Raw genomic sequence first — 21568 nt, forward strand, 5'->3', positions numbered from 1 at the left:
TAACCAACACTTTCATTAAGGATATCAAGTAACAAACAAAATACAATAAAATCAACCCATAAATATTCATTAAAATATAATTAACAACATCAATAGAGCATCAGCAAATAATGGTTGGTTATGCATCTGTAGTAACGGTCGCCTCCAACCTCTTGCCCCTCCCTTCTCCTGCCTCTGCTCTCCGGCCAGGCAAGGATGCACCAGGGCAGGGTTGGCAGACGTATTACTTTTATCAAACACAACAAATAGGTCTCAGTAGAGCTGCCACCACTCCCTCTTGTCCAGGGGACCCAAAATCACAACCCAGGGAGAAGGCTGTGACCCGTTATCTTGGCCGTCCCCCTACTCCACAAGCTGTATCCACAGTCTTGCAGGCTGAAGTTCTACGGTAGAGCGTAACCAGGCGTAAGGCTAGGACTTAGCTATTCCCCCCGGAAAGGCACACAACTAAAACAGTTTCATACTAAAAAGATTTATTTTAAAATAACATAAGAAACATGCTAAAATAGCAGGCACTTCTTTTGAGCATTACAGATAAGAAAATAACAAATTGGTATAGTATGACTAAGTCTACATACTCACAACTCTAACACAAAGATAGGACAGTTGAAGTTCTTTAGGACTCTGCTAGTCGAAGAAGATTGAAGATCTCCATCTCAAAAGATTAATAGTGGCCTATTAAGCTGGAACAATAGAGCCTGGCATCTTTGCGGTTTGCAGAGTAAGGCAAAGAGCAAAGAGCAGATAATCCTCTGATCTTTTATTCCCAATTCGCAACCTGCGTCGTAACTTTCAAGCCAATCATAAGACTCAAATTATTTTTGAATGCGCCAATGATCGGCTTGCTGGTCAATCAATTTACCTTTTGACAGCTGGGCCAATTTAGAATTCAACTTTTAATCAAAGGCTTCCTCCCTTCCGTGGAAACTAACCAGCGATACATTCCCAAGCAATTCAAGGACAGATAGCATCACTGGGAGGAGGGATGTTCACACATTCGAACACAGGTGTTAAATCAAGACTTCCTTGGTTCTAATAAACCTTTCAGCTGAGGAGTCAGCTAGTCTGGGGTTTTAAAGATACACAACTCCTTTCCCAGGGTCCTTGTGGCTGATGAAACTCCCACAAGGCCTCACTCTCTTTGCTTGACCAAAGAATAATTTTCTAAATATTACTAACTTTACTACAGCATCTTTGACAGGGGTTTTCTTCTTCCATAAACCCTTTTTTTTTAAAAAAAAAGCATAAGACTGACTGGAGCCTAGTGGCTCAGCACCAGCTCTGGGGCTCTGATGAAATCAAGAAGCTACTTTTCAATGAGAGCTAACAGGACAATCTATCAGCAAAGCAGGACCAGACCATTTGAGTTTTAGGGGAGGCACAGAATTCTCAGAGGGGTGAAGAGAGCTGCAGACATACAAGCACAAGTTGCATTTCTCAGAAGAAAGCAAAAGAGGAAGAAACACAGCTGAGAATGTTGCAAAATAATGTCTTTGAGCACTTACCAGAGGTTAAGGCACATCTTCTGCAAAATGTGTGCTGTGAAGAAAGAGAGTGCATGACCATTAAGAATCACTTTTTCAGATCAGGCAAAATCTCCCTCTAGTCCTTAGGAGCACAGGAAGTTGCCTTAAGATCTGAGTCAGACCTTTGGGTCTGCCTAGTCCAGAATTATCTATACGTACTAGCAATGGCTCTCCAGGATTGCAGGCAGGATTTTCAAAATATGGATATTCCACGAAGCTAGAAAGGCTGGTAATGGCTGAGTCATCTTCCTTGAGGTAATGAGGTTCTGCTAACAGACACTTGATCCCCAATCCCTCAATTGCCACCTTTCTTTCTTTTTCTTTTCTTTTTTTTTTTTTAAAAAGCTATATACTTGCTATCTGCGTGTAACACAACACAGGGTTGTTGTTGTTTTAAAAAGGTTCAACCAAGAAACTTAGCCTTAATAGTGTCATTTAGTGGCCCAATCCTGTGGAACTTTCTGCCAATAGAGATCCAGAAGATCTCTTTTCAAAGTGTAAACCACTTTGATATTTTTTAATGCTGTAGCATAATACAAATATTTTTTTATAAACAAATAAATTGGAAAGAAAAAAGCTGGCAAGACTAAATATGCAAAAACTCAACATAATTGTATAACATGAAATATGTGTAAAGCAACAAAGCTACAACATGCTAGTGTTTTAAAAATAATTTTCATCATTCGTGAGACAATAACATTCCAGGCTGAAAAAGGTGACAATTTTCCTCTTCCTCTTCATCGCTATAAATCTGTTCTCTTAAGAGAAGTCATTATCTATCGGTTGGGGGTGGGGGGAGGAAGAAAAGGATTCCTAGCATTTGTAGCTTTAAAAAAATTATTCTTCTTCTGTGCAGCTGAAACTGCAGCCTGGTTCCTGTCCTTACCCCACAGGTTGTGATTACTGGATCTTTAAACACACTGCAACACAGCTGGCAGCAGAGCTTCACTGAGGGCTGCTCAGCAAACACCAGTGGCTCCTGAGCAGGGAGAACAACCAGAAAACAAAGGTAAACGAGGGAAGCTTTCACCCTTTTTGTTCAGATTCAGCAACCTTCCGTAGTACAAGTGGCGAGCTTGCAGAGTGCAAGAGCCAAGAACAATTACCAAGCAGAAAACTAAGTCCAAGCTCAGGCTTTGTAAAGGGTTTAAATCAGTGCTTCCCAAACCTTTGCAGGCCACGAGCCCCTTGATTGCATAAACCCATCCACGGTGCCCCCTACTCTACCCTATTAAAAGCATTTTTCAGAACAGTGGTTTGCACAGCTCACTAGAGAAGACAGAAACACAATAAAAATCAAAACTGTAACAATGAATTGCACATTTATTCAAAATCCCATTAGAACTATTTAGCTTATATAATTCAACAAAATTAACTTGCTCCAGTAATACCAGCTTTCAAATACCAGTATTTATACTTCTAGCACCGCTCCCTGCAGCCCTTAGTGCCCCTAGTTAATCCCATTAGCACTCCCACCCCCAATGGGGTGGTATCACCCCCTTTGGGAACCACTAGTTTAAATCAACCTGAAAATAGGACTAAAAGTTTACATTTGCACATCTAAACAAACCTTTTGCTGCTTGTGACTACAGCCAACAAGAGATAAACGGGTTAAAATGCAATTAAGATATTACAAAGGTCCCGGATCTGGTTTGTGCATTTTTGTGTGTGAATAATTTTTACAGCATGGTCACAGTTCTGAACTCTATACAGGTCCAAAGTCTGGATCTTAGGAAAACTCTTCCTTCAGCAAGGCTGTGGTAGAGATTTGCATTTCATAGGTTGAGCTGGAAGCAGGCTAACCAACCTTGCTTCAGTTACCAATCACCTGATAAATGTACACGGCATTGCTATTTATCTTCCTTGGCCACCAATTACTTGGGTCATGGCTGCCACATTACACGCCTTTCCTCTATTTGGCAGTTTATAAAAGCCCTTGGGCTCTTTCCTCTGCATCTTTTTATGGAAAACTCTCACCACCACCACCGCCGCCAACAACCCCCAAATACCTACTGGCTCTTCCTCTTCCTCATGGAGAGAGAAAGTTGAACGCAGGGACATGTTGGACTCTGAATGCAACGAGCGGATTGAGATGGCAGAGTCAGACCGGCGTGGAGTGCTGATTGGTGGCTGCAGAGAGAGAGAGAGAGAGAGAGAGAGAGAGAGAGAGAGAGAGAGAGGGGACAGCAATTTAGAGTCACATGTGACAAAACACAGAGCAGGGCTCTGCCATGCTTAGCAGTTGGTCTGGGGTTTGGGCACTGTGGGAGATCCCAGAAAACTCTTGCTTACACACGTAAGCGAGGGCTGTGTGTTCTTTGAACTAAATTCATATCAACATTCTATGCCAATCAAAGCTGGATTCTGCAACCTTTTTAAGTTATAGAAATTAAGCAAGCCTGCATCTCTCTTGTTTTTGCATTCTATTCTGCATTTTTTACTATGCAGCAAATTTATTCTGCTTCCATCGTTCACAGGGAGGGTCAGCATCTTCTAGACACTGCAAATATTTTCTGCCTCCTCAGATTTCACCAGGTATTGCCGCAGATTTTCAAGCAATCATAAAGGGCTTGGCAACTGCCTTTTTCAAAGGTCTCATCTCTACTCCAAAACTGAGATTTGCAGGAAGCTGAATTTTTGTGGCTTTTCTGCAAAATCCACATATCTTGTGCTGAACTGAAACTGAGCTTCCATTTCAATGGGTGGTTCCTCTGATTCTGGTAGTAAAAGATAGTCTGCAGAATGCCAATTAATGCTCTAAGTGAACAGAAGGAACCCTACAGCACCATTTTTGTAACAACTACAAGTTGTTCACATTTTAGGAGCAACAATAAAAACCCTGCAGCTTCTTAAAATTTAGTGATATCTGGGTTAATTTGGGCCTCAGCAATGAGGCAAAGGCAGGAGGAGACAGAACAGATTTTATTTAGTCTGCAGAGCTGTTTCTTTTAATACCTCACCTGAAAATACATATACACACTCCTGCCCTCTGTAAGTCATCTCATTTTCATTTTACGCAAGCTAAATGACTTGCAGAAAACCTGCTTCTTTCAAAAGAAATGTTAAACTGCAAACTCAAGCTAGATAAACCTCAGACAAGTGTGAAACAGCTCCTGGAAAGTGCCTACTTCTGTCTCAATATTTGATGTTTCTGCATATCGGCTCACCTTCCTGGCATGGAACTTCTGGGTGCTTGGCTGGGCTTCCTTCCAGAAGCGCCAGTTCCCGGCTAGGATCCTTTACCCAAAGGGTAACATGCTTCTCTCATGGGTGCTGCTGTTCCTAAGAGCACTTGTTGTTACGCTGCCTCTTTCACTTCTGCCAAATTTCTTTGCGTAGATGGTTGGAGACTTCCTCCTATTCAATTCAGTCCGGGTTCTGCTTTGTGGCTTTCCTGTTTGGCGGGAGAGCCAGCTGGGCAGAAAGCCCACCAATCGCCAGCCTCGTCCTGGCTGCAAGTTTTCTGGGACTGGCTCAGGAAGGGATGTTCTGCCAGTGGAACCACACGCCCCTCAGATTTCTAACACAGCATTCCTCAAAGCAGCACCAGAGAGGATCTCTTGAGTAGGGGGGCTGGGTGGGTTGCTTTGGGGGTTCAGAAGACACTGTCATTTGAACTGATTTGGCAGTTAAATGGCAATGGTTAAAAGCCAAGGAGCCAAGTGTGACTACAGAAAATCCAAATAGAATAAACACAGGAAGCTGCTTTATAGCGAGTTGAATCAACTGGTCCATCTAGTCAGTGTTGCCTACACTGATTGGCAGTCTTTCCCAGCCCTATCTAGAGATGCCATCGGGGATTGATCCTACCACCTTCTGCATGCAAAGCAGGTGTTCTAGTGCTGAGCCATGGGTCTTCCCCAGAAACCAAACCATTGTGGTCTTGCTAACCTAGTGTTGTTTACACAGACTGGCAGCAGTTCTCCAGAGTTTCAGGCAGGGGGGAAATTCCCAGCCCTACCTAGAAATGATGGAAATTGAACCTGGGACCTTCTGCATGCAAACAGACATTCTGTCACCAGGTAAGAAACCTTCCCTAATACTTCTCAGACTAGGCAACCAGCAGGTTGTATTATACAAACCTCGAAAGGAAATCCAGCCCATGAATAAGACAGATATCACAAGTCAGGGCACAGCTCTTATGACTGTTTCATCAACAAACACTTATTACTTAGCAGTAATGCTCTGGTAAACTTCAGGTTATTCTACTGAAGATTGGGAATATGCAGTTCAGAAAAATGGCTAAACTCTGCTAACTGGAACCAGTCATTACTCTTTTTAAAAAAATGTTTATGCTTTTCAGGTTTATAGATTTCACTAATTTTACAATCATTTTAACATTTCAAAACCTGACTTCCTTCCCCCTCTTTCTGCAGTTCCTTAAATTTATTTTTTAATATCTTCTGCATATCCAAATTAACTTAATTTGCTCACTTATTCATCTACTTTAAATATATACTCTTATAAAGCTGCAGGTTATTACAATAATAATTTTTTCCCCATTACTCTATTTTTATTTACACACATACGTATAAGTCACCATCACATAAAAAAACAACAACCATAAAATACAGAACACTTGACCAACACTGAATTGATTTAGATTCTCCCAAAGTGCCTGGTGAAACAAATATTTTTCAGGAGGCCTTTGGAGAAAATGCTGCCCACGCTTTGGAAAGTGCTCCGGGCTCCTGTTCCATTGTTAGGCCCAATTCAAAGTGATAGCCTTGATCTTTCAATCCCTCCATGGCTTGAGACCAGGGTACCAAAAGACTTGCCTGTCTCTGGTTATGTGCCTGCCTGTATTTAGGAGACCATCCCCAGAGGCCAGTCTCTGGGTTCGCCTGCTGTCTGAAGCCTTTCCCAGCCTAGCACTCCCAGATGTTTTGGGTACTGCTTCCATCATTCCTGACCACTGGTCATGCTGGCTGGGGCTGATGGGAGTTAAAATCTAAAACATCTGGAGGGCGGCTGGCCAGGGAAGGCTGATCTGAAGTATGGTGGGTGGCTGCAAGAGAAAGGGCCTTTTCAGGGGTGATGCCTTGGCTTTGTAACACTCTCCCCAGACACCTTCTCCAGTTTCTTTACATCATGCAGCCAAGACGTTGTCATTTTCCTGGGCATTTAGCTTTTGTTGATCCATCTATTACTTTTATGCTGCTTTAAGAAAATTGCTATTAGTTTATTTTTATTAGTTGTTATTATATATGTTAATATTTGACCATAAAACCACCCTGATTGATGGATGTGAAATATACTGTAATTTAAATAAAATGAAACAGATTTATACACTGAAATTCATACTACCAGGTAGCATAAAAGGGCTACCTCTTCCCATACTAACCCTGCCCAAACCTCGCGATCTTTCCATGAGAGCCTTCTCACGAGGTCAAGTGGGTGGCCACAAAGGGGTGGACTTTCTCATACAGGGCACCCTGATTATGGAACTCACTTACTCATGGGGACCCACCTAAGATACACCATGTTAACTTTTAGGCTGTTGGGGAAGATGTTTTCAATGGTTTGTACTTTTAACATTGGAAAGAAGCTGTATTTTAAGCTCTGCTTCTCTCTCTATGGTTTTAATGGCTATTTAAGTGTGTTACTTGTTTATTGATTTTAATTCAGCCAGTGCATAGTATATTGTTGTGTTTGGTGTGTTTTTTTAAGTGCAGCATAAATAGCCTTGGGACAAATATTATGAAAGGTGGTATATAAATGCCTTAAAATAAGTATAGCAGGCTAGTAGCCATCACAATAGTTATTGCAGATGGAAACTGAGACAGTCACAGCACTTGGCTGATGATTGCAAAGTGATGTTGCTGGGCTGATGAAAGATTTGAAGCACGGATGCTCGGCCCACAGTGCCTCTATGATACAGTGGTTCAATATGAGCACTGATGGGAATTATTGTTTAATGTAAAGGATTTCAAACCCCATGCTTCTTCAACAGAAACCAGAGTGACATACAATGCCCAAAATCAGATTAAAAGGTAAAGGGGACCCCTGACCATTAGGTTCAGTCGTGACCGACTCGTGTTGCGGCGCTCATCTCGCTTTATTGGCCAAGGGAGCCGGCGTACAGCTTCCAGGTCATGTGGCCAGCATGACTAAGCCGCTTCTGGTGAACCAGAGCAGCATACGGAAACGCCGTTTACCTTCCCACCAGAGCGGTACCTATTTATCTACTTGCACTTTGACGTGCTTTCGAACTGCTAGGTTGGCAGGAGCAGGGACTGAGCAATAGGAGCTCACCCCGTTGCGGGGATTCGAACCGCCGACCTTCTGATTGGCAAGTCCTAGGCTCTGTGGTTTAACCCACAGCGCCACCCACGTCCCTTTCAGATTAGGTCATGATAAAATCCTGTCTACATCAAAATAATAATGGAAACAGCTACACAAATCTGTAAAGCAAATATCCATATAGATGAGGGTTTGGGGTAGAAGCAGCAGAAAAGGGCACAACAGAAGAAGAAAAGCCAGCTGTCAGCACAATGGCAAGAAGCAACACCTTAAACTTGGCCCAGAAATGAAGAGATAACCAGTGCTGATGGAACACTAAGGTAAAGTATTCAAACCACCACACCCCAGACAACAGCAGCTTTTCACACCAATTGACATTTCCAGACAAAGGGCAGCTTCATGTTTCTGCAATCCAATCTGGAGGGATGCTAGGCCTACAGCTTGATTTGGAGGGGGGGGTGCGGGGCTTATAGTTTCTACTGTTACTGCAGCATTGTGACCGGGCAAGCCTAAGTGTGCACTCTCTGTGTGTACACACATGAGAATACTTAACATATTGCTCTGTACTACACAACTGATGTATGGCTGAAGCCAAATACTCTCATTTCTTCTTCCAGCAGCCCTGTGAAGTAGGCTAGGCTGAGACCATAGTCCGAAGCCAGTCAGCAGACATGTATTTGTTGGAAAACTGCAGGTAAGAAACCATAACAGCACAGGCGAGGTCTGGACCCTGACAGCTGCAAATTCATTCCCTACCATGGAAGCCTCCTGCTCAAGGTCCATGGAAGCAGACAGACATGAACACAGTTAGGAGGTCTGTGGGTGGCACAATCCAATGGATCACAGTGTTGGGCTTATGTACCTACATTCCATTTCACACAGCATAGAATTGATGTGCAGAGGAGCACCTTCTTAGTGGTGTTGATGTGAAGGGAGCAAAAGCAGGCAACAAGAAACTGGGACTTGAAAACATAAGTATGGGAACTGCAGGGCCCATGATAGCAGCTTGGCAAAGCCACCTCCCACAGCACTAACCCCATTCCTCTCCCAGCTGAAAGACCCTTCATGCCAAAGAACATACCATGCCATCGTCCTCGTCGCGAGGGGAATAGGTGAGAGTGCTGGAAGAGGAGGGTGTCCGGCGATGCTGTTTGAACGTACTACTCCCGTCCGCTAAAAGAAGAACCAGGACAGGCATCTGAGAAATTCTGCAACTTCTATACACCAGATCAGATGTCTCTAGAAGAGCCTTTGCCAACCTGCTGCCTTCCACCCCAGCTGGATTGGCAAAGGCTGCTCTATAATCTATCCATAGATCAATTTCCCAATGAAGCAGCTCGGGGGGGGGGGGGGAGAACAACCACACACATAAAAGAAAAAGAGAACAAAAAGGAACAAGAGCTTCCAATTCCCCTCCATAGGCTTTTAACCCTGCAAACTCAAAAAACAGTGGAAGATGAGTGTTCCTACTCTTAGCGGCTGTTGGCATTACAGCCACACATGGTATGTGTATTTATTAAACACTCCCAACTGGTGCTCTCAATTGGCTCCGCCTATGAAAGGTTTCTTTAGCTTGCTACAGCGGCGTAGGTAGCTGCTTGGGCACCCGGGGCAGAACAAATCCTCTGCACCCGGGGGCAGGGCAAGCCGCCCATGGGGCGGGGCAAGCCAGGGCAGAGCATGCTGCATGGAACCTCCATGGAGTCCGCAAGCCCCATGTTGCTGTTTCGGGCAGAATGGAGCCTGCAGATGCCCGAGTTACTGCGTCACTCCCCAGGAGAGATGTGTGGCTCGGGCACACTGCAGGCCAGGCCCCACGGTCACCCCCCTCAGTTATGACACCAGGGGCGGTCCGCACCCACCACACACCCCTTCCTACACCAGCGGGCACACACTGTTGTGGTGTTTGCCTACTGCAATTCATTGGCGATAAATAAATCTGGCTGCTTCCATCAACTCCACAAAGTACGACAGACTATTGCAGTGTGTTCTACATAGTATTACCATTGAAAACAGCATGGAAACCACAGCTACTGAAGAATGCAGAGGCTAGACTGCTGTCAGGAACATTGTACAGTGGATCATGTAACACCAGCCCTAAAAGAACTGCACTGGTCTGATTTCAAGGTGTCAGTGCTAATGTTTAAAGCCCTAAATGGCTCTTGGTGTTGGTTGTTGGGAGAGGGTGCCTCTCCCAGTATATTCTCCCATCAGGCGGGGAGCACCTCTCCTCCATAACTCACCTGTGGGGTTGAACATTATGTGGACATGTGAGAGAGGACCTTGTCCACTGTGATCCAGTGAAACACTTTCACACCATACATTTCAAACACATGGCTCCCCTACAAAGAATCCTGGGAACTGTAGTTCACCCCTCCCAGAACTACCATTCCCAGCACCTTTGGGGAAAGTCATGTTTATAAATACATGTTGTGGATGTGACATAAGATGCTGCGGGGTTTCATTGTTCAATGCACAGAAGCAAAATTATAACCCTTCAATGCAGTGTGATAATAACTAGAGATTGCTCAACACTGACCTTTAGTGATGGTAGTCACTGCAGAAAAAGCAGGCCCAAAAGTTGTCTCCATTCTGGTCTGGAAAAAGAGAGGAAACACATCATCACATAATCTGTAGACTGAAAGCACCAGTTAAACAGGGTTAGTAAAAGGAGGGGTGACTGGATACGACCACAGACTGTCAAGACAAGCATAGCCCATTTTTCTGAGAAATTCAGAGAGTAAGCTAACAAAAGCCAGGACTCTAAAGGCCCACCCCCAAAATAATCTTGCATTCTCTCTTACCCCGTTAGTGTTTTCTGAAGCAGCACAGTTTGTTGTACCACTGGGGAAACGATTGTAGCGGGTGTTCTTACTGGCGCTCATAATCTAACCCCACATTTGAATGTTCTAAACGCTGCCTCTGGTAACATAAAAATAAAGAACATTGTTAAAGGACAATATACTTTATTTATAATCTATCTCAGACATGCAAAAGGTGCTGCACCAAGCCTGTGCACAGCTGGCTTAAGAAATAACATAATATTTTTTTAAAAAAACACGATTATTGCTATTATTCATAATTATCTGCCCTTCACTCTAAGGTCCCAGGGTGGGTTGCAACATTTAAATACAATATTAAAGCAGTTTAAAACAACTGACAAGCACAGAAATAAGGTGGGTCCTAAAAATATACATCTCAGGTGTCAAAGGCCAGGATAAAGAGGTTTGTCTTCAATATTCACCAGAAGCTGTATAATGAAGGTGCAAGGCACACCTCTGTGGACAGGGAGTGCAACAGCTTAGGGGCTGCCACAGAGAATGCCCTCACCTGGCCCTGCTGGCTTGGGCTGATAGGCACTGTACTCCAAAATGTTTGGAGGGTACCAGGTTGGAAAACAGCTGGATAGCTCAGTCAGTAAAACATGAGAATTGTTATCTCAAGGTCGTGGGATCGAGCCCCATGTTGAGCAAAAGATTCCTGCATTGCAGGTGGCTGGACTAGATGACCCTTGGCATCCCTTCCCTTCCATGATTCCATGATCTAAACGACAGCTAGATAATTGTCTGAACTGGTGAACTGTATGGCTGATTTGCTCTCAGACCAACTTCTACCCAGGTAAAGATGGAAGATGGTGGGTCCACCTGAAACACTCCCAACATTTCTCCTCCAAGAGTCTGACTGGATCAAAAAGACAAAAGGTTACCATGTAAACAAATGCCAAAGGAAGCCAGATCCAGCCCCTCCAGAGGGCAGGTGCTGGATGTGCTTCTCCTTGATACAAACTTCTCTCAGGGGTTGTGCTCTGGCAGAGTTTGGGAGGAGCTGGAGACTCAGCCTTTGCCTATACACACAGCTCAGGGTTCAATCCCCACAGGTCTGGTGGCAGGCCTGGGAAAGGAAGCGGTACCTAGCTGGCCACTTATTAGGCTGCTCTGTGAGCCACCTAAAAGCCACCTAGGTGCTTGGACCTCTCCTTGCGTGGACTGGCTTCTTGGAGGAGGCACAACTTGGATCTTCTGTTGCAAAAACATTTCTCTTCCATGTGACCTGAGCCATATGTGGGAAAAGGCCAAGAGCAAAACCTTGAATCAATTAAGGGAGCTGCAATTCCTGCACTCTACTTGCCCTGTTCAGCTCAGAAAACGACAAGGCAAACTGTGGAGCCGTCAACACTGTAACAGAGAAACTAACAATTCATTCTTACAAAAGAGCTCAGCATCCAGGTGCTTTCTCTTTTCCCCAGCTCTTTAAACACTTTTTACTAGGTTCAAATTCTCAAAGCAGCCAGTAATGAAACCAAAATAAAAAAGGGCATGGGGGAAGAGGGAAACAAAGGAATGTCCCCCACCCTGTATAGCCTGGGTTTGAGTTGGATGCTAAAATTGTGGCATATGAAATGGTTTCGCTACTTCCAAGCTAAAATTTCACTAAACACAAAATGAAGGTGTACTTCAACCAGATGAGACAATTACATTCTTATGAAGTTGATGGGCAAAAGGTTCAAGATCAGTATAAAGAGGTAGTACCTCACTCAACAGGAAATTAACTTTGGGTTTTGCTGCTGTGAGAAGCAGCAGAAACCAATCACTTTCGTGGCATTAAAGAGCAGTAGATACTAGCCATTTTTCTACAAAAATTCTCGCCGCAGCTATTAAGTAAACATTCTGAGCTGGTTCACACACATCACGTAAGAGTCAGACAAAATGTGGCCAAGCAGCCATGTTTACCGTAGGCTCTAATTTTTAAATTAAATGAGGTGTGTGGTGAGAGAAGCCTGCAACATCCTGCGATGAGTACAAGGGATGGAGTTTGTGATGCTTCCAAAAAAGGCACTTCTTTCAATGCCATGAAGAAAGACTCTCTAGCAAGGGAGATTTACTAGGGATTACCAACATCCTTGGGTTATTCATAGCAGCCTGGAAATGGGTTTAAGACCAGCAGCCAAAGAAGGGATGAACTTTCATAGATTAAAAGGGCATGTAAAATGAAACAGGAGCTCCACAAAATAAACATGATGAAAGAACAAAAGTGGAAGGACCCCAGGAATAGGCCCTTGAGCATCTAGTTGTATGCTCAGCCATGTGGGCTTTCAAACACAGAAAAAGAAGATGTTGATGATGATGATGATGATTTATATACTGTCCTATACCCAGAGGCCTCAAAGCGGTTCACAGATCAAAATCAAAATATAAGACGACAAAATATATAATCAAAATAAAAACAACCCAATAACCCACCCCAAAAAACCCACATTTTAAAAGGGAATAGGATGTCAATCAAATCAACCAAAGGTCTAGTTAAAAAGGAATGTTTCTGCCTGGCACCTAAAGGTGTATAATGAAGATGCCCAGCAAACCTCACTAGGGAAAGCATTCCACAGTAAGTAATTAAACAAGATATGACAGCAGAAAAACGGGGTGAGCAAATGATTTTGCAAGCCCAACAGGAATATAAGCAGGAAAGGCTTGGATTGATTTCCTGCCCCCCAAAGGTTGGGGCTGTGAATTTCTGACTGCTGTGAATCTAATTACCTCCAGCCAAAGATAAAGTGGCGCTATGTGGAGCAAATGCATGCACACTAACTGTGGAGAGGGGGTATGTAGAAGCTTGGCGAGGCCACCAAATGTAGTTCCAAAGTCAGGAAGAATGTGACCGACCTCAGTAATTTAAGGAATGCCTTAATTAAGTGATTTGCACAGCTTGAGAAACATGGCCCTATTTTTTAAATGCACATCCTACTATTTAATGCTATATTGCTCTTAGGAGTATTTTGTTTTACTTTGACCAATCGAGGACCCTCCTGGAGAATTGGTCATAGGCAAGATCTAATTAATTTTTCCTGACTCATTTTATAACGGTGGCTTGACTGTAATGATGTGTGCCTTGTTTATATCTTATGGAAGTGTTTTTATTTTTTTGTTTTCCTAATTAAAGTAATTTTTAAAAAATATAGGTAAAGGGAAAGGGACCCCTGACCATTAGGTCCAGTCGTGGCCTACTCTGGGGTTGCGGCGCTCATCTCGCTTTATTGGCCGAGGGAGCCGGCATACAGCTTCTGGGTCATGTGGCCAGCATGACTAAGTCGCTTCTGGCGAACCAGAGCAGCGCATGAAAACGCTGTTTACCTTCCCAATGGAGCGGTACTTATTTATCTACTTGCACTTTGGCATGCTTTCGAACTGCTAGGTTGGCAGGAGCAGGAACTGTGCAACAGGAGCTCACCCCGTTGTGGGGATTCGAACCGCCGACCTTCTGATTGGCAAGTCCTAGGCTCCCACAGCACCACCCGCGTCCCTTTTTTTTTTAAAAAAAATACTTTTTATTAAAGATTTTCTTGGTTTACAACAGTACATGCATTGCCTTTTTTTTCCAGAGGATGTAAAGCCTTTTCTACAAATCCGTTACATTTAGTATGAGAGAGTTTAAAAAACAAAAATAATATTCTGATCTTACCTTTGGAAGAAGACAAGCTCTCTTTCTGCAGAAGCACCTATCCAGCAAGAGTGCCCTAGCTCCAGGAAGGAGTGATGGCCACCAAGTTGGATGGGTAAGTCCTACTCTCTTCTGTTGGAGACAGCATGCCTCTGAATACCAGTTGCTGGGAATGACAAGCAGGGAAGAGTGCTGTTGCTCTCAGGTTCTGCTTGTGGGCTTCCCACTAGGGCATCTGGTTGGCCACTGTGAGAACAAGATGCTGGACTGAATCGCCCCGCCCACCTTGATCTGATCCAGCAGCTAGTCTCTTCTGGTGTTCTCTACTCCCAAGACTGTACGTGCTAAGCCACGTTCTAGCCTGCCTGTTCCATCAGCAAACCAAACCTCTCACTTTGCACTAGGAACACAAGCAGTTTGAGCAGCCTCTTGCCACACAGCTGACAAAGAAGAACATGCAGCCCTACCTTGAAGAGGTGGTGGTGGAATGACTGGATCCAGGTCCTACGGCCTGCGTCTGTTTGGAAAAGACAGCTGTGCAACTCAGGGTTGTGCTTTTTTGTTTGTTTGTTTGTTTGTTTTATTTACTTCTCTGTTTTTGCCCAAAAAATAAAAAATAAACTTGAAATAGTAAGCTGAAAGAATGAGCTTTCAGTCAGTCACATTGCTGATGGCAATCAGATGCCAGAGAGGAGGTGGAAGCCATCCACCTCAGTATATGATTAGGAACAGGGATAAGAACATAAGAGCCCTGCTGGGTCAGACCAGTCAGGGTTCACTGAGGCCATCATTCTGTTAAGAACATAAAAGCAGCTCTGGTTGATCAGAGCAAAGGCCCCATTTAGTCCCACACCCTGTTCTCACAGTGGCCAACCAGATGCACCAATAAGAATCCCACAAGCTGGGTATGAGTGCAACGGCAGCCGTCTCCCCATTTGTGATTCCCAGCAACTGGTATTCAGGAGGCGGCTGAGCAAAGCCACTGTGACTAGTAGCTATTGACAGCTTAATACTCCATGAATTTGTTCTCAGTTCTGGCCAGCCAGATGGATATGGCCAAGTGATGTGCTGGTACATAAGAAACCTATGCCATTTTTTTGGCCATAGAATTATTTATATGGATTTATTTACATTTAGACTTCCTTCTCCCTGCCCCCTTATAAAATCAGATGTACTCCAGTAGTATTTGTGTCCTCCTGTTTCCTTTGCTGCAAGTCTGTTTACTCAGAAGAAAACAAACAAACAATTACAGGACTCTAGAATGAAGCGGAGTTACTCATGGTGAAAAAGGAAAAACCCACAGGGCTCTCCGTTTCCTGCATTTGTTGATCTGCACTTAGAGGCCACAGATCCAGGCACTGTCGTGGGAACACTGACCATAGCCCATGAAACTGTTTCCTTAGCCAACTTCTGCTGCAGCTCATGGGCACTCACCAAAGCTGCATCAGAGAAAATGGATCTGTCTCCTGCACCTTCAGACTCAAGCCCAACAAACTCTAACACAACAGAATCACCTTCAACTGACAAGCCAGGTTGGTTTGACAAAAGCTGCAAATTATCAACACAGAGATTATTTAAGTAGACATGCTAGTTATCAGCGGGGTTGTCCTTCGCTGAGAAAATACTGGAAGGGTACCACAGAAGTTCTTCAGTCAAGAGTGCAGAGCCTGCAGCCATCTTGATGTCTCAAAACCACTCAGAAGTATCACCTCTTGGGCAAAATTAAACAGGGTATGAGGAAGGCAACTGAGGGCTCACCCAAGTCTCACCCCTACTATTGTCTGGGAATAGAAGAAGAATGGGCAATATTGTGTTCTTTAGATGTCACTGAACTGCAGTTCTGATCATCCCTGGCCACTGGCCCGATGGTGTCTAACAACTGAAGGGTCACAGGTTCCCCAGATCATTACCAGTTTTATGAATACAGGCATGTTAATAGATGAACCTGAAGGACTACTACTGGATCTGTTCCAGAAAATGTTGCTCAAGCTTGGTCCAGCTTATGCTGGTGGCAGCAAAGATTAGTTTAGCCCAATTATGGAATACGGAGGAAGGGAAATATTCCAAGCATTTAAGAACTGGTTAAGTAAGCTGTTACTATCACAGAAAAGAAAGAAAATAAAATTTCAGACACTAGAATCAAAAGCAAGACTGCCAGCCCGATACTAAAGTAAGTGAATAAATATCTCAAATTGCTAGCTGCCACAGCAGACAGGGTACCAAGGATCTTCCCCAAACTACACTAGGAAGCATATACTGTGGTACCTCGGGTTACAGATGCTTCAGGTTACAGACCCTGCTAACCCAGAAATAGTACCTCAGGTTAAGAACTTTGTTTCAGAATAAGAACAGAAATCGCGCAGTGGCAGCGGGAGGCCTCATTAGCTAACGTGGTACCTCAGGTTAAGAACAGTTTCAGGTTAAGAACGGACCTCCAGAACGAATTAAGTTCTTAATCTGAGGTACCACTGTAATCAGTGTTAAATAAGCTTAAGAGAGAACCTAATGCATTATTTACAACGAAAAGATAAAATTTTTAAAAATATAAGCTTACATAGACTGAGAAAGGATGGAAACTAATTCATGTCTAACCCTCTAAAACACAAATTCAAGCCAAGACACTCTGCACTGAAATCAGTTCACAATTACTTCCTTAAAGGTATTTCACATGTGGTTGTCAGGCTGAGTCACCTGGGCATTTTACAATGCTGCCAAAGAAACAGCTGAACATTTTCATAATTCAGCATTGAAGTAATCCCTAAAAAGTGAAAGCTGGCTCTCAGCATTTTTATCTTTTGGGTTTCCTGGACACATTGGCAAGGTCACCACTGGAAAAAGGATGCTGAGCTAGAGAGACCCTTGATCAGTTCCAACAGGACTCTAGTTATATTATTGATTATGCTAGCACCACTGGGTATCTCCCATCCCTGTGCAGTTAGAGCTGTTCTGCCATGCTGCAATCATCACTACTCAGAGTACATTTGCTATGCTGCTGCTGCTGTAAATGTGTAACTTGTGAATGGTGCATGCAAAACCTTACACGAGGCCTCTGTCAGGGGCTTTGGACTAATCTGCTGCTCTAGGTACTTAAGGACATGTCACTCACATTTCACATGCTTGCTGCATGAAATACTGGTCACATATACCCATGGAAACTGATGCATAGGGCTCATCTATGATGCGGCAACTTAGCAGAAAGCCAGAAACAGCCCACATTCATACTGGATGCACCTGGGCAGTGTTCAAAATTAGTCAGGCGGCAGGTACATTTTGCATCTGGCTATCAACTACTTGTGACCAAGTGAAGATGCCTAGCAGCCAGGATGGCACCTGATGTCTCCACCATCTGGAGGTGCACCCTGGGAATCATTGGATTTGGATCTGGACTTTTCTCACATGCTAATACCCCATTCTGTAGAATGCTATCAGTTATATTTTATCTGTACAATTAGGAATGAATTTCTGGAACCACAATGTTTCTTGTAGGCAGCCTGAGCAGGAGCAGTAACCATTAAGAAAAAGAGATCTGATCAGGCCAATATATATGAGGACTGTCCCTGGATCAAGGGACTTTTCTGCTTTAAGTTGTCAAAGCTCTTAACCTAGCTGAAGGTTGTCATCTGAACTAGCCAGATGTTTCACTGAGAATCAATCAGACTCAGTGCATCCTTTGAAAAATAACAATTTAGACTGAGCCATGTTACCCAAAAATGGTAACTAGACATTCCGTTTTGGTGACTGCAACCCTGGTTTAAGGAGCCATTTGGTGCATAGCTTATATATCTGAGTTTCTAACACTGCACCTGCACATTAGGAAGGTCTGGACCCTTGCTAGTTATGGCTGGACAAATTACAGCACACTGCATTCCATCCCCCAGCACCATTTCACAATCCACCAGAACCTAGCCTCCTTGCATCTCAAAAGGTAACAAAATCAGAGAAGCAAGAAAATGATAGGTGATTTTCAACTGTCTGCTTTAACTTTGTTCTAAAACCAAATTAAAAAGCAGTGCACAAGGCTAACCTTTGCTTCAGCTGGCCCAAGAGCCCAGAAAACAGCTGTAGCACTTCATCCAATGGGTGAAAGACCAGCTGGCTTAAAGAGCTGCCCTGAGAAATGAAAACTCTGAAATCACTGACATTTACGCCCTCCTTGTACACAAAACCTCCTAAGCATGAAAGGGAAGTTAAACAAAGCCACTATGAAGCACAACCGCCCATAAGCAGAACACTGCACCTTCCTCCAAGGAAGGAGGCAACAGTCAGAATGAGTAGGAATAAAGAGCAGCAAACAGTTTAACACCAGTCAGAACCAGGACACCTCAAACCATCCTTTTGCTCAGGCACTAAGAGTTGAAAACCTTCTACAGCTCCATTAAGAGCTAACACAAAACAGGAACCTAAACAGTTAACCACCTTGGGAGCCTGTGAGGATGAATAGTGGCATCTAAGTTGGAAAAATAAAACATGAAGGTTTTTCAAGTCCATAAACTGATTTGAGCTCAAGTTATTCAACTGACACAACTGATTCCAATTCTCTCTGATCTAGGCAGCAGTTTAGTGATCTGCTGATGGGCTCACACAGAGCCATAGTATTTTCCCAGTGAGAGCGAGAGAGTCCACAGAGGAAGTATTTTACCTCACATGCAGACCGAGAGCTGAATCATGCAGAACACTCCACAGAGAAGATCTCAGGCAAAGATTTCCCTCTTTCAAAATGTCTCTTGCATGCCTGCTGGCCTCTGCTGTAGTCTGCTCTCTCAGTGATGTAAATAGGAAGGCATGCAGAGCAATAGGCGATATGTAAATTCATCAGGAAAATCCCCTACCAACCTCAGCCAATCATCTAGCACTTCCTCATGTCAGCCATTCCCAACAGGCTTCAGCCAAGAAAGGGAAGCCCTCCTTACTCATAGAAGGGCAAGTGTTTCTTTTTAAAAAAACCCATCCATTTGGAACATATCAAGGTTTTTTTAAAAAGCAACCCATGAAATACATTCTTGCAGCCTGCAAACTTAAGGCTGAAAAAGTAAGTTGCTGTAACACTTGTCCTAAACTCAAGGAAGTCCACCGTAAAAATTATAAAATCAGAATCTCATAAAAAGACTAAGGCTGTGTACCCACTGTACATTTAAAGCACATCACTGGTCCCACACCTGCCAGAAAAAAAATCAAGGGAACTATAGTTTGTTATGGGTGCTGAGAATTGTAGCCCTGTGAGGGGTAAACAACAGTGCCCAGGATTCAGGGGTGGGGATTAAATGTATGGTGTGCAGGCAGACTTAGAGCAGGAGTGGGTAACTTATGACCCTTCAGATAGTATTGGACTCCAAACCCCATCAGCCTCAGTCAGCAAGGAATGATGATAATTGTAGTGAAACAATATCTGGAAGGTCACAGCTTCTCCAACTCTGAAGTACACTGCAAAGGCCCTCCAAATCTGGGGGGGGGGGGGGGTTTGCTGCAGGAGTGCTTTGTGTGCCATCTGCCTTGAAAGAGATTCTGGTGTGCCCCGCCTTAGCACTCAGAAGTGTTAAATAACTACTGTCCAGTCACAAATACAGTGGTACCTCTAGTTACAAACTTAATTCGTTCCGGAGGTCCGTTCTTAACCTGAAACTGTTCTTAACTAGAGGTGTGCTTTCGCTAATGGGACCTCTTGCTGCCGCTGCACATGATTTCCGTTCTCATCCTGGGGCAAAATTCTCAACTCGAGGTAACGCTTCCAGGTTAGCGGAGTTTGTAACCTGAGGCATTTGCAACTTGAGGTACGACTGTACTCACTTCTTGGACAGGGTGCCTGAAAAGGCAGTGGCAATCCAGCTGCAGGCCCTTGTATGGATCAGACACTGCCTTGGTTGCCCTGAAGTAGTTAGAGCAGTCAGTTGGGTGCCCAAATGGACTGCCATCCCAATCAGCAACAACATTAAATATATATATATTTAAAGTGAGTATGGTCAAGATTCAAGTCTGTGGAATCTACTCTGTTTTTTAACATCTAGATCCCTGAGATCTGATAAGTGTAATCTGGTGTGAAGGACCAGAATTAAAGAAATCTGAACCTCCAAATTTATTTAGAATACCAAAAGGGGGGGGGGACCGCCAGTCCTAATTCTGATTACCCTCCCCCAACAAATCTTTCTTCATTTCACTATTATAATGTGGGGTTGCATTTTGCTACAGTTATTATAGTTTACAGCTATTCTATTACGTTATAGGGAAAAGGAGTTTATTTTATTCTAACATATTATATATTATGTACCTGCCAATCTACAAGAAATTGCTCAGAGACCTACCAGAAATTTCAATATGCTTTCTGAGCATTGATTTAAAGCATTTTTGTAGTGCTCTTCAACAAACAAACAAAACACCAAAACCCCTCTAGAAAATAAGACAATTCACATCCACAGGTTTACAATCCAAGCCAGGACACACAAGGAAAGGGCACAAGAAGAGAAGAAACAAGCAAAGAGAAGAAACAAGCAAATTCTTGAAGACAGCATTATACAGCCATGCTAGAAGGGGCTGGTGCATTGGTCAAAGATGAGGGATTCAAAGCCCTACTTAACCATGTACACTGCAATGTGACCTTGCAGCCAGTAACTATCTTTCAGCCTAACCTACCTTACAGGGTTGTTGGGTAGAGAAAAAGGGAGGAGCGGGGAGGATGGACGACAACGACAAAGAATACGATGCAACAACAACAGAATCACAAACCTTAGGGCCAGTAACTAATATTCAACATAGCCAACTTCACAGGTTTGTTGTGAGGATAAAAATAGAGGGGCAGGCAAAAATACATATACTCTGCTATATATATTGCAGTATGTGTGTGTGTATACTGTATATATAGAATCTCAATATCCTTATTATGCTAAAAAGCACGTAGTAAATGAATAATGCTACCTTAGCCTAACCTACCTCACAGGGCTGTTGTGAGGATAAAATGCATTTGGGGGTACGAAAAAAACCACGTATACCATCTTGAGCCCCTTAAAGAGACATAGAATATGATGATGATGATGATGATGATAATAATAATAATAACAATTTCCCTCCCCTCAGCACCTGGAGGGAGGGGCGCCCGCCTCAGGAGGCCCCTCCCCCTCACCACCCACAGGCCCCGCCCCTCGCGCTCTCACCTGACGCGGGGGAGTGGCGGGGGGAGGAGGCGGCCGGCCCAAGCGCGGCCCCCCGGCACATGGTGGCTCCCCCGCCTTCTCCCAGCCACAGTCCAGCTCCTGCACCGCCAAGCGCCTGGTTGTCTGCTCCCCACCTCTGGGCCTCCCAGCAAGCCGGGCCGGAAATGACGATCACGCGTCGCTCGCCGCGCGGTCTGCCGGGATTCGTGGTTTTTTCCTCCC

General features: G+C 44.0%; 1 protein-coding gene across 6 annotated transcripts in view; it reads right to left on the reverse strand.

Annotated features, from left to right (window-relative positions):
* Positions 1 to 21488, reverse strand: part of TRAF7 (TNF receptor associated factor 7) — a 33973-nt gene extending 12485 nt beyond the window's left edge. The window contains exons 1-8 of one of the 6 annotated variants that reach the window (XM_083712075.1): positions 21347 to 21479; positions 14226 to 14370; positions 10574 to 10691; positions 10309 to 10366; positions 8851 to 8942; positions 3540 to 3656; positions 2413 to 2505; positions 1506 to 1539 (exon numbers count right to left, since the gene is read on the reverse strand). In XM_083712075.1, the coding sequence (XP_083568201.1) occupies positions 1506 to 1539; positions 2413 to 2505; positions 3540 to 3656; positions 8851 to 8942; positions 10309 to 10366; positions 10574 to 10654 (475 nt within the window). In that variant the 5' untranslated portion in view covers positions 10655 to 10691; positions 14226 to 14370; positions 21347 to 21479. Of the gene's footprint in view, positions 1 to 1505; positions 1540 to 2412; positions 2506 to 3539; positions 3657 to 4693; positions 5190 to 8850; positions 8943 to 10308; positions 10367 to 10573; positions 10692 to 14225; positions 14371 to 18843; positions 18994 to 21125; positions 21321 to 21346 lie in introns of those variants that run through there. The other 5 variants (XM_083712072.1, XM_083712074.1, XM_083712073.1 and 2 more) reach the window with 5 other exon arrangements.
* Positions 21489 to 21568: the final 80 nt, after the last annotated feature.

This window comes from Podarcis gaigeae (genome assembly GCF_964106915.1).
Source record: "Podarcis gaigeae genome assembly, chromosome: 14".
Lineage (NCBI taxonomy): Eukaryota > Metazoa > Chordata > Lepidosauria > Squamata > Lacertidae > Podarcis > Podarcis gaigeae.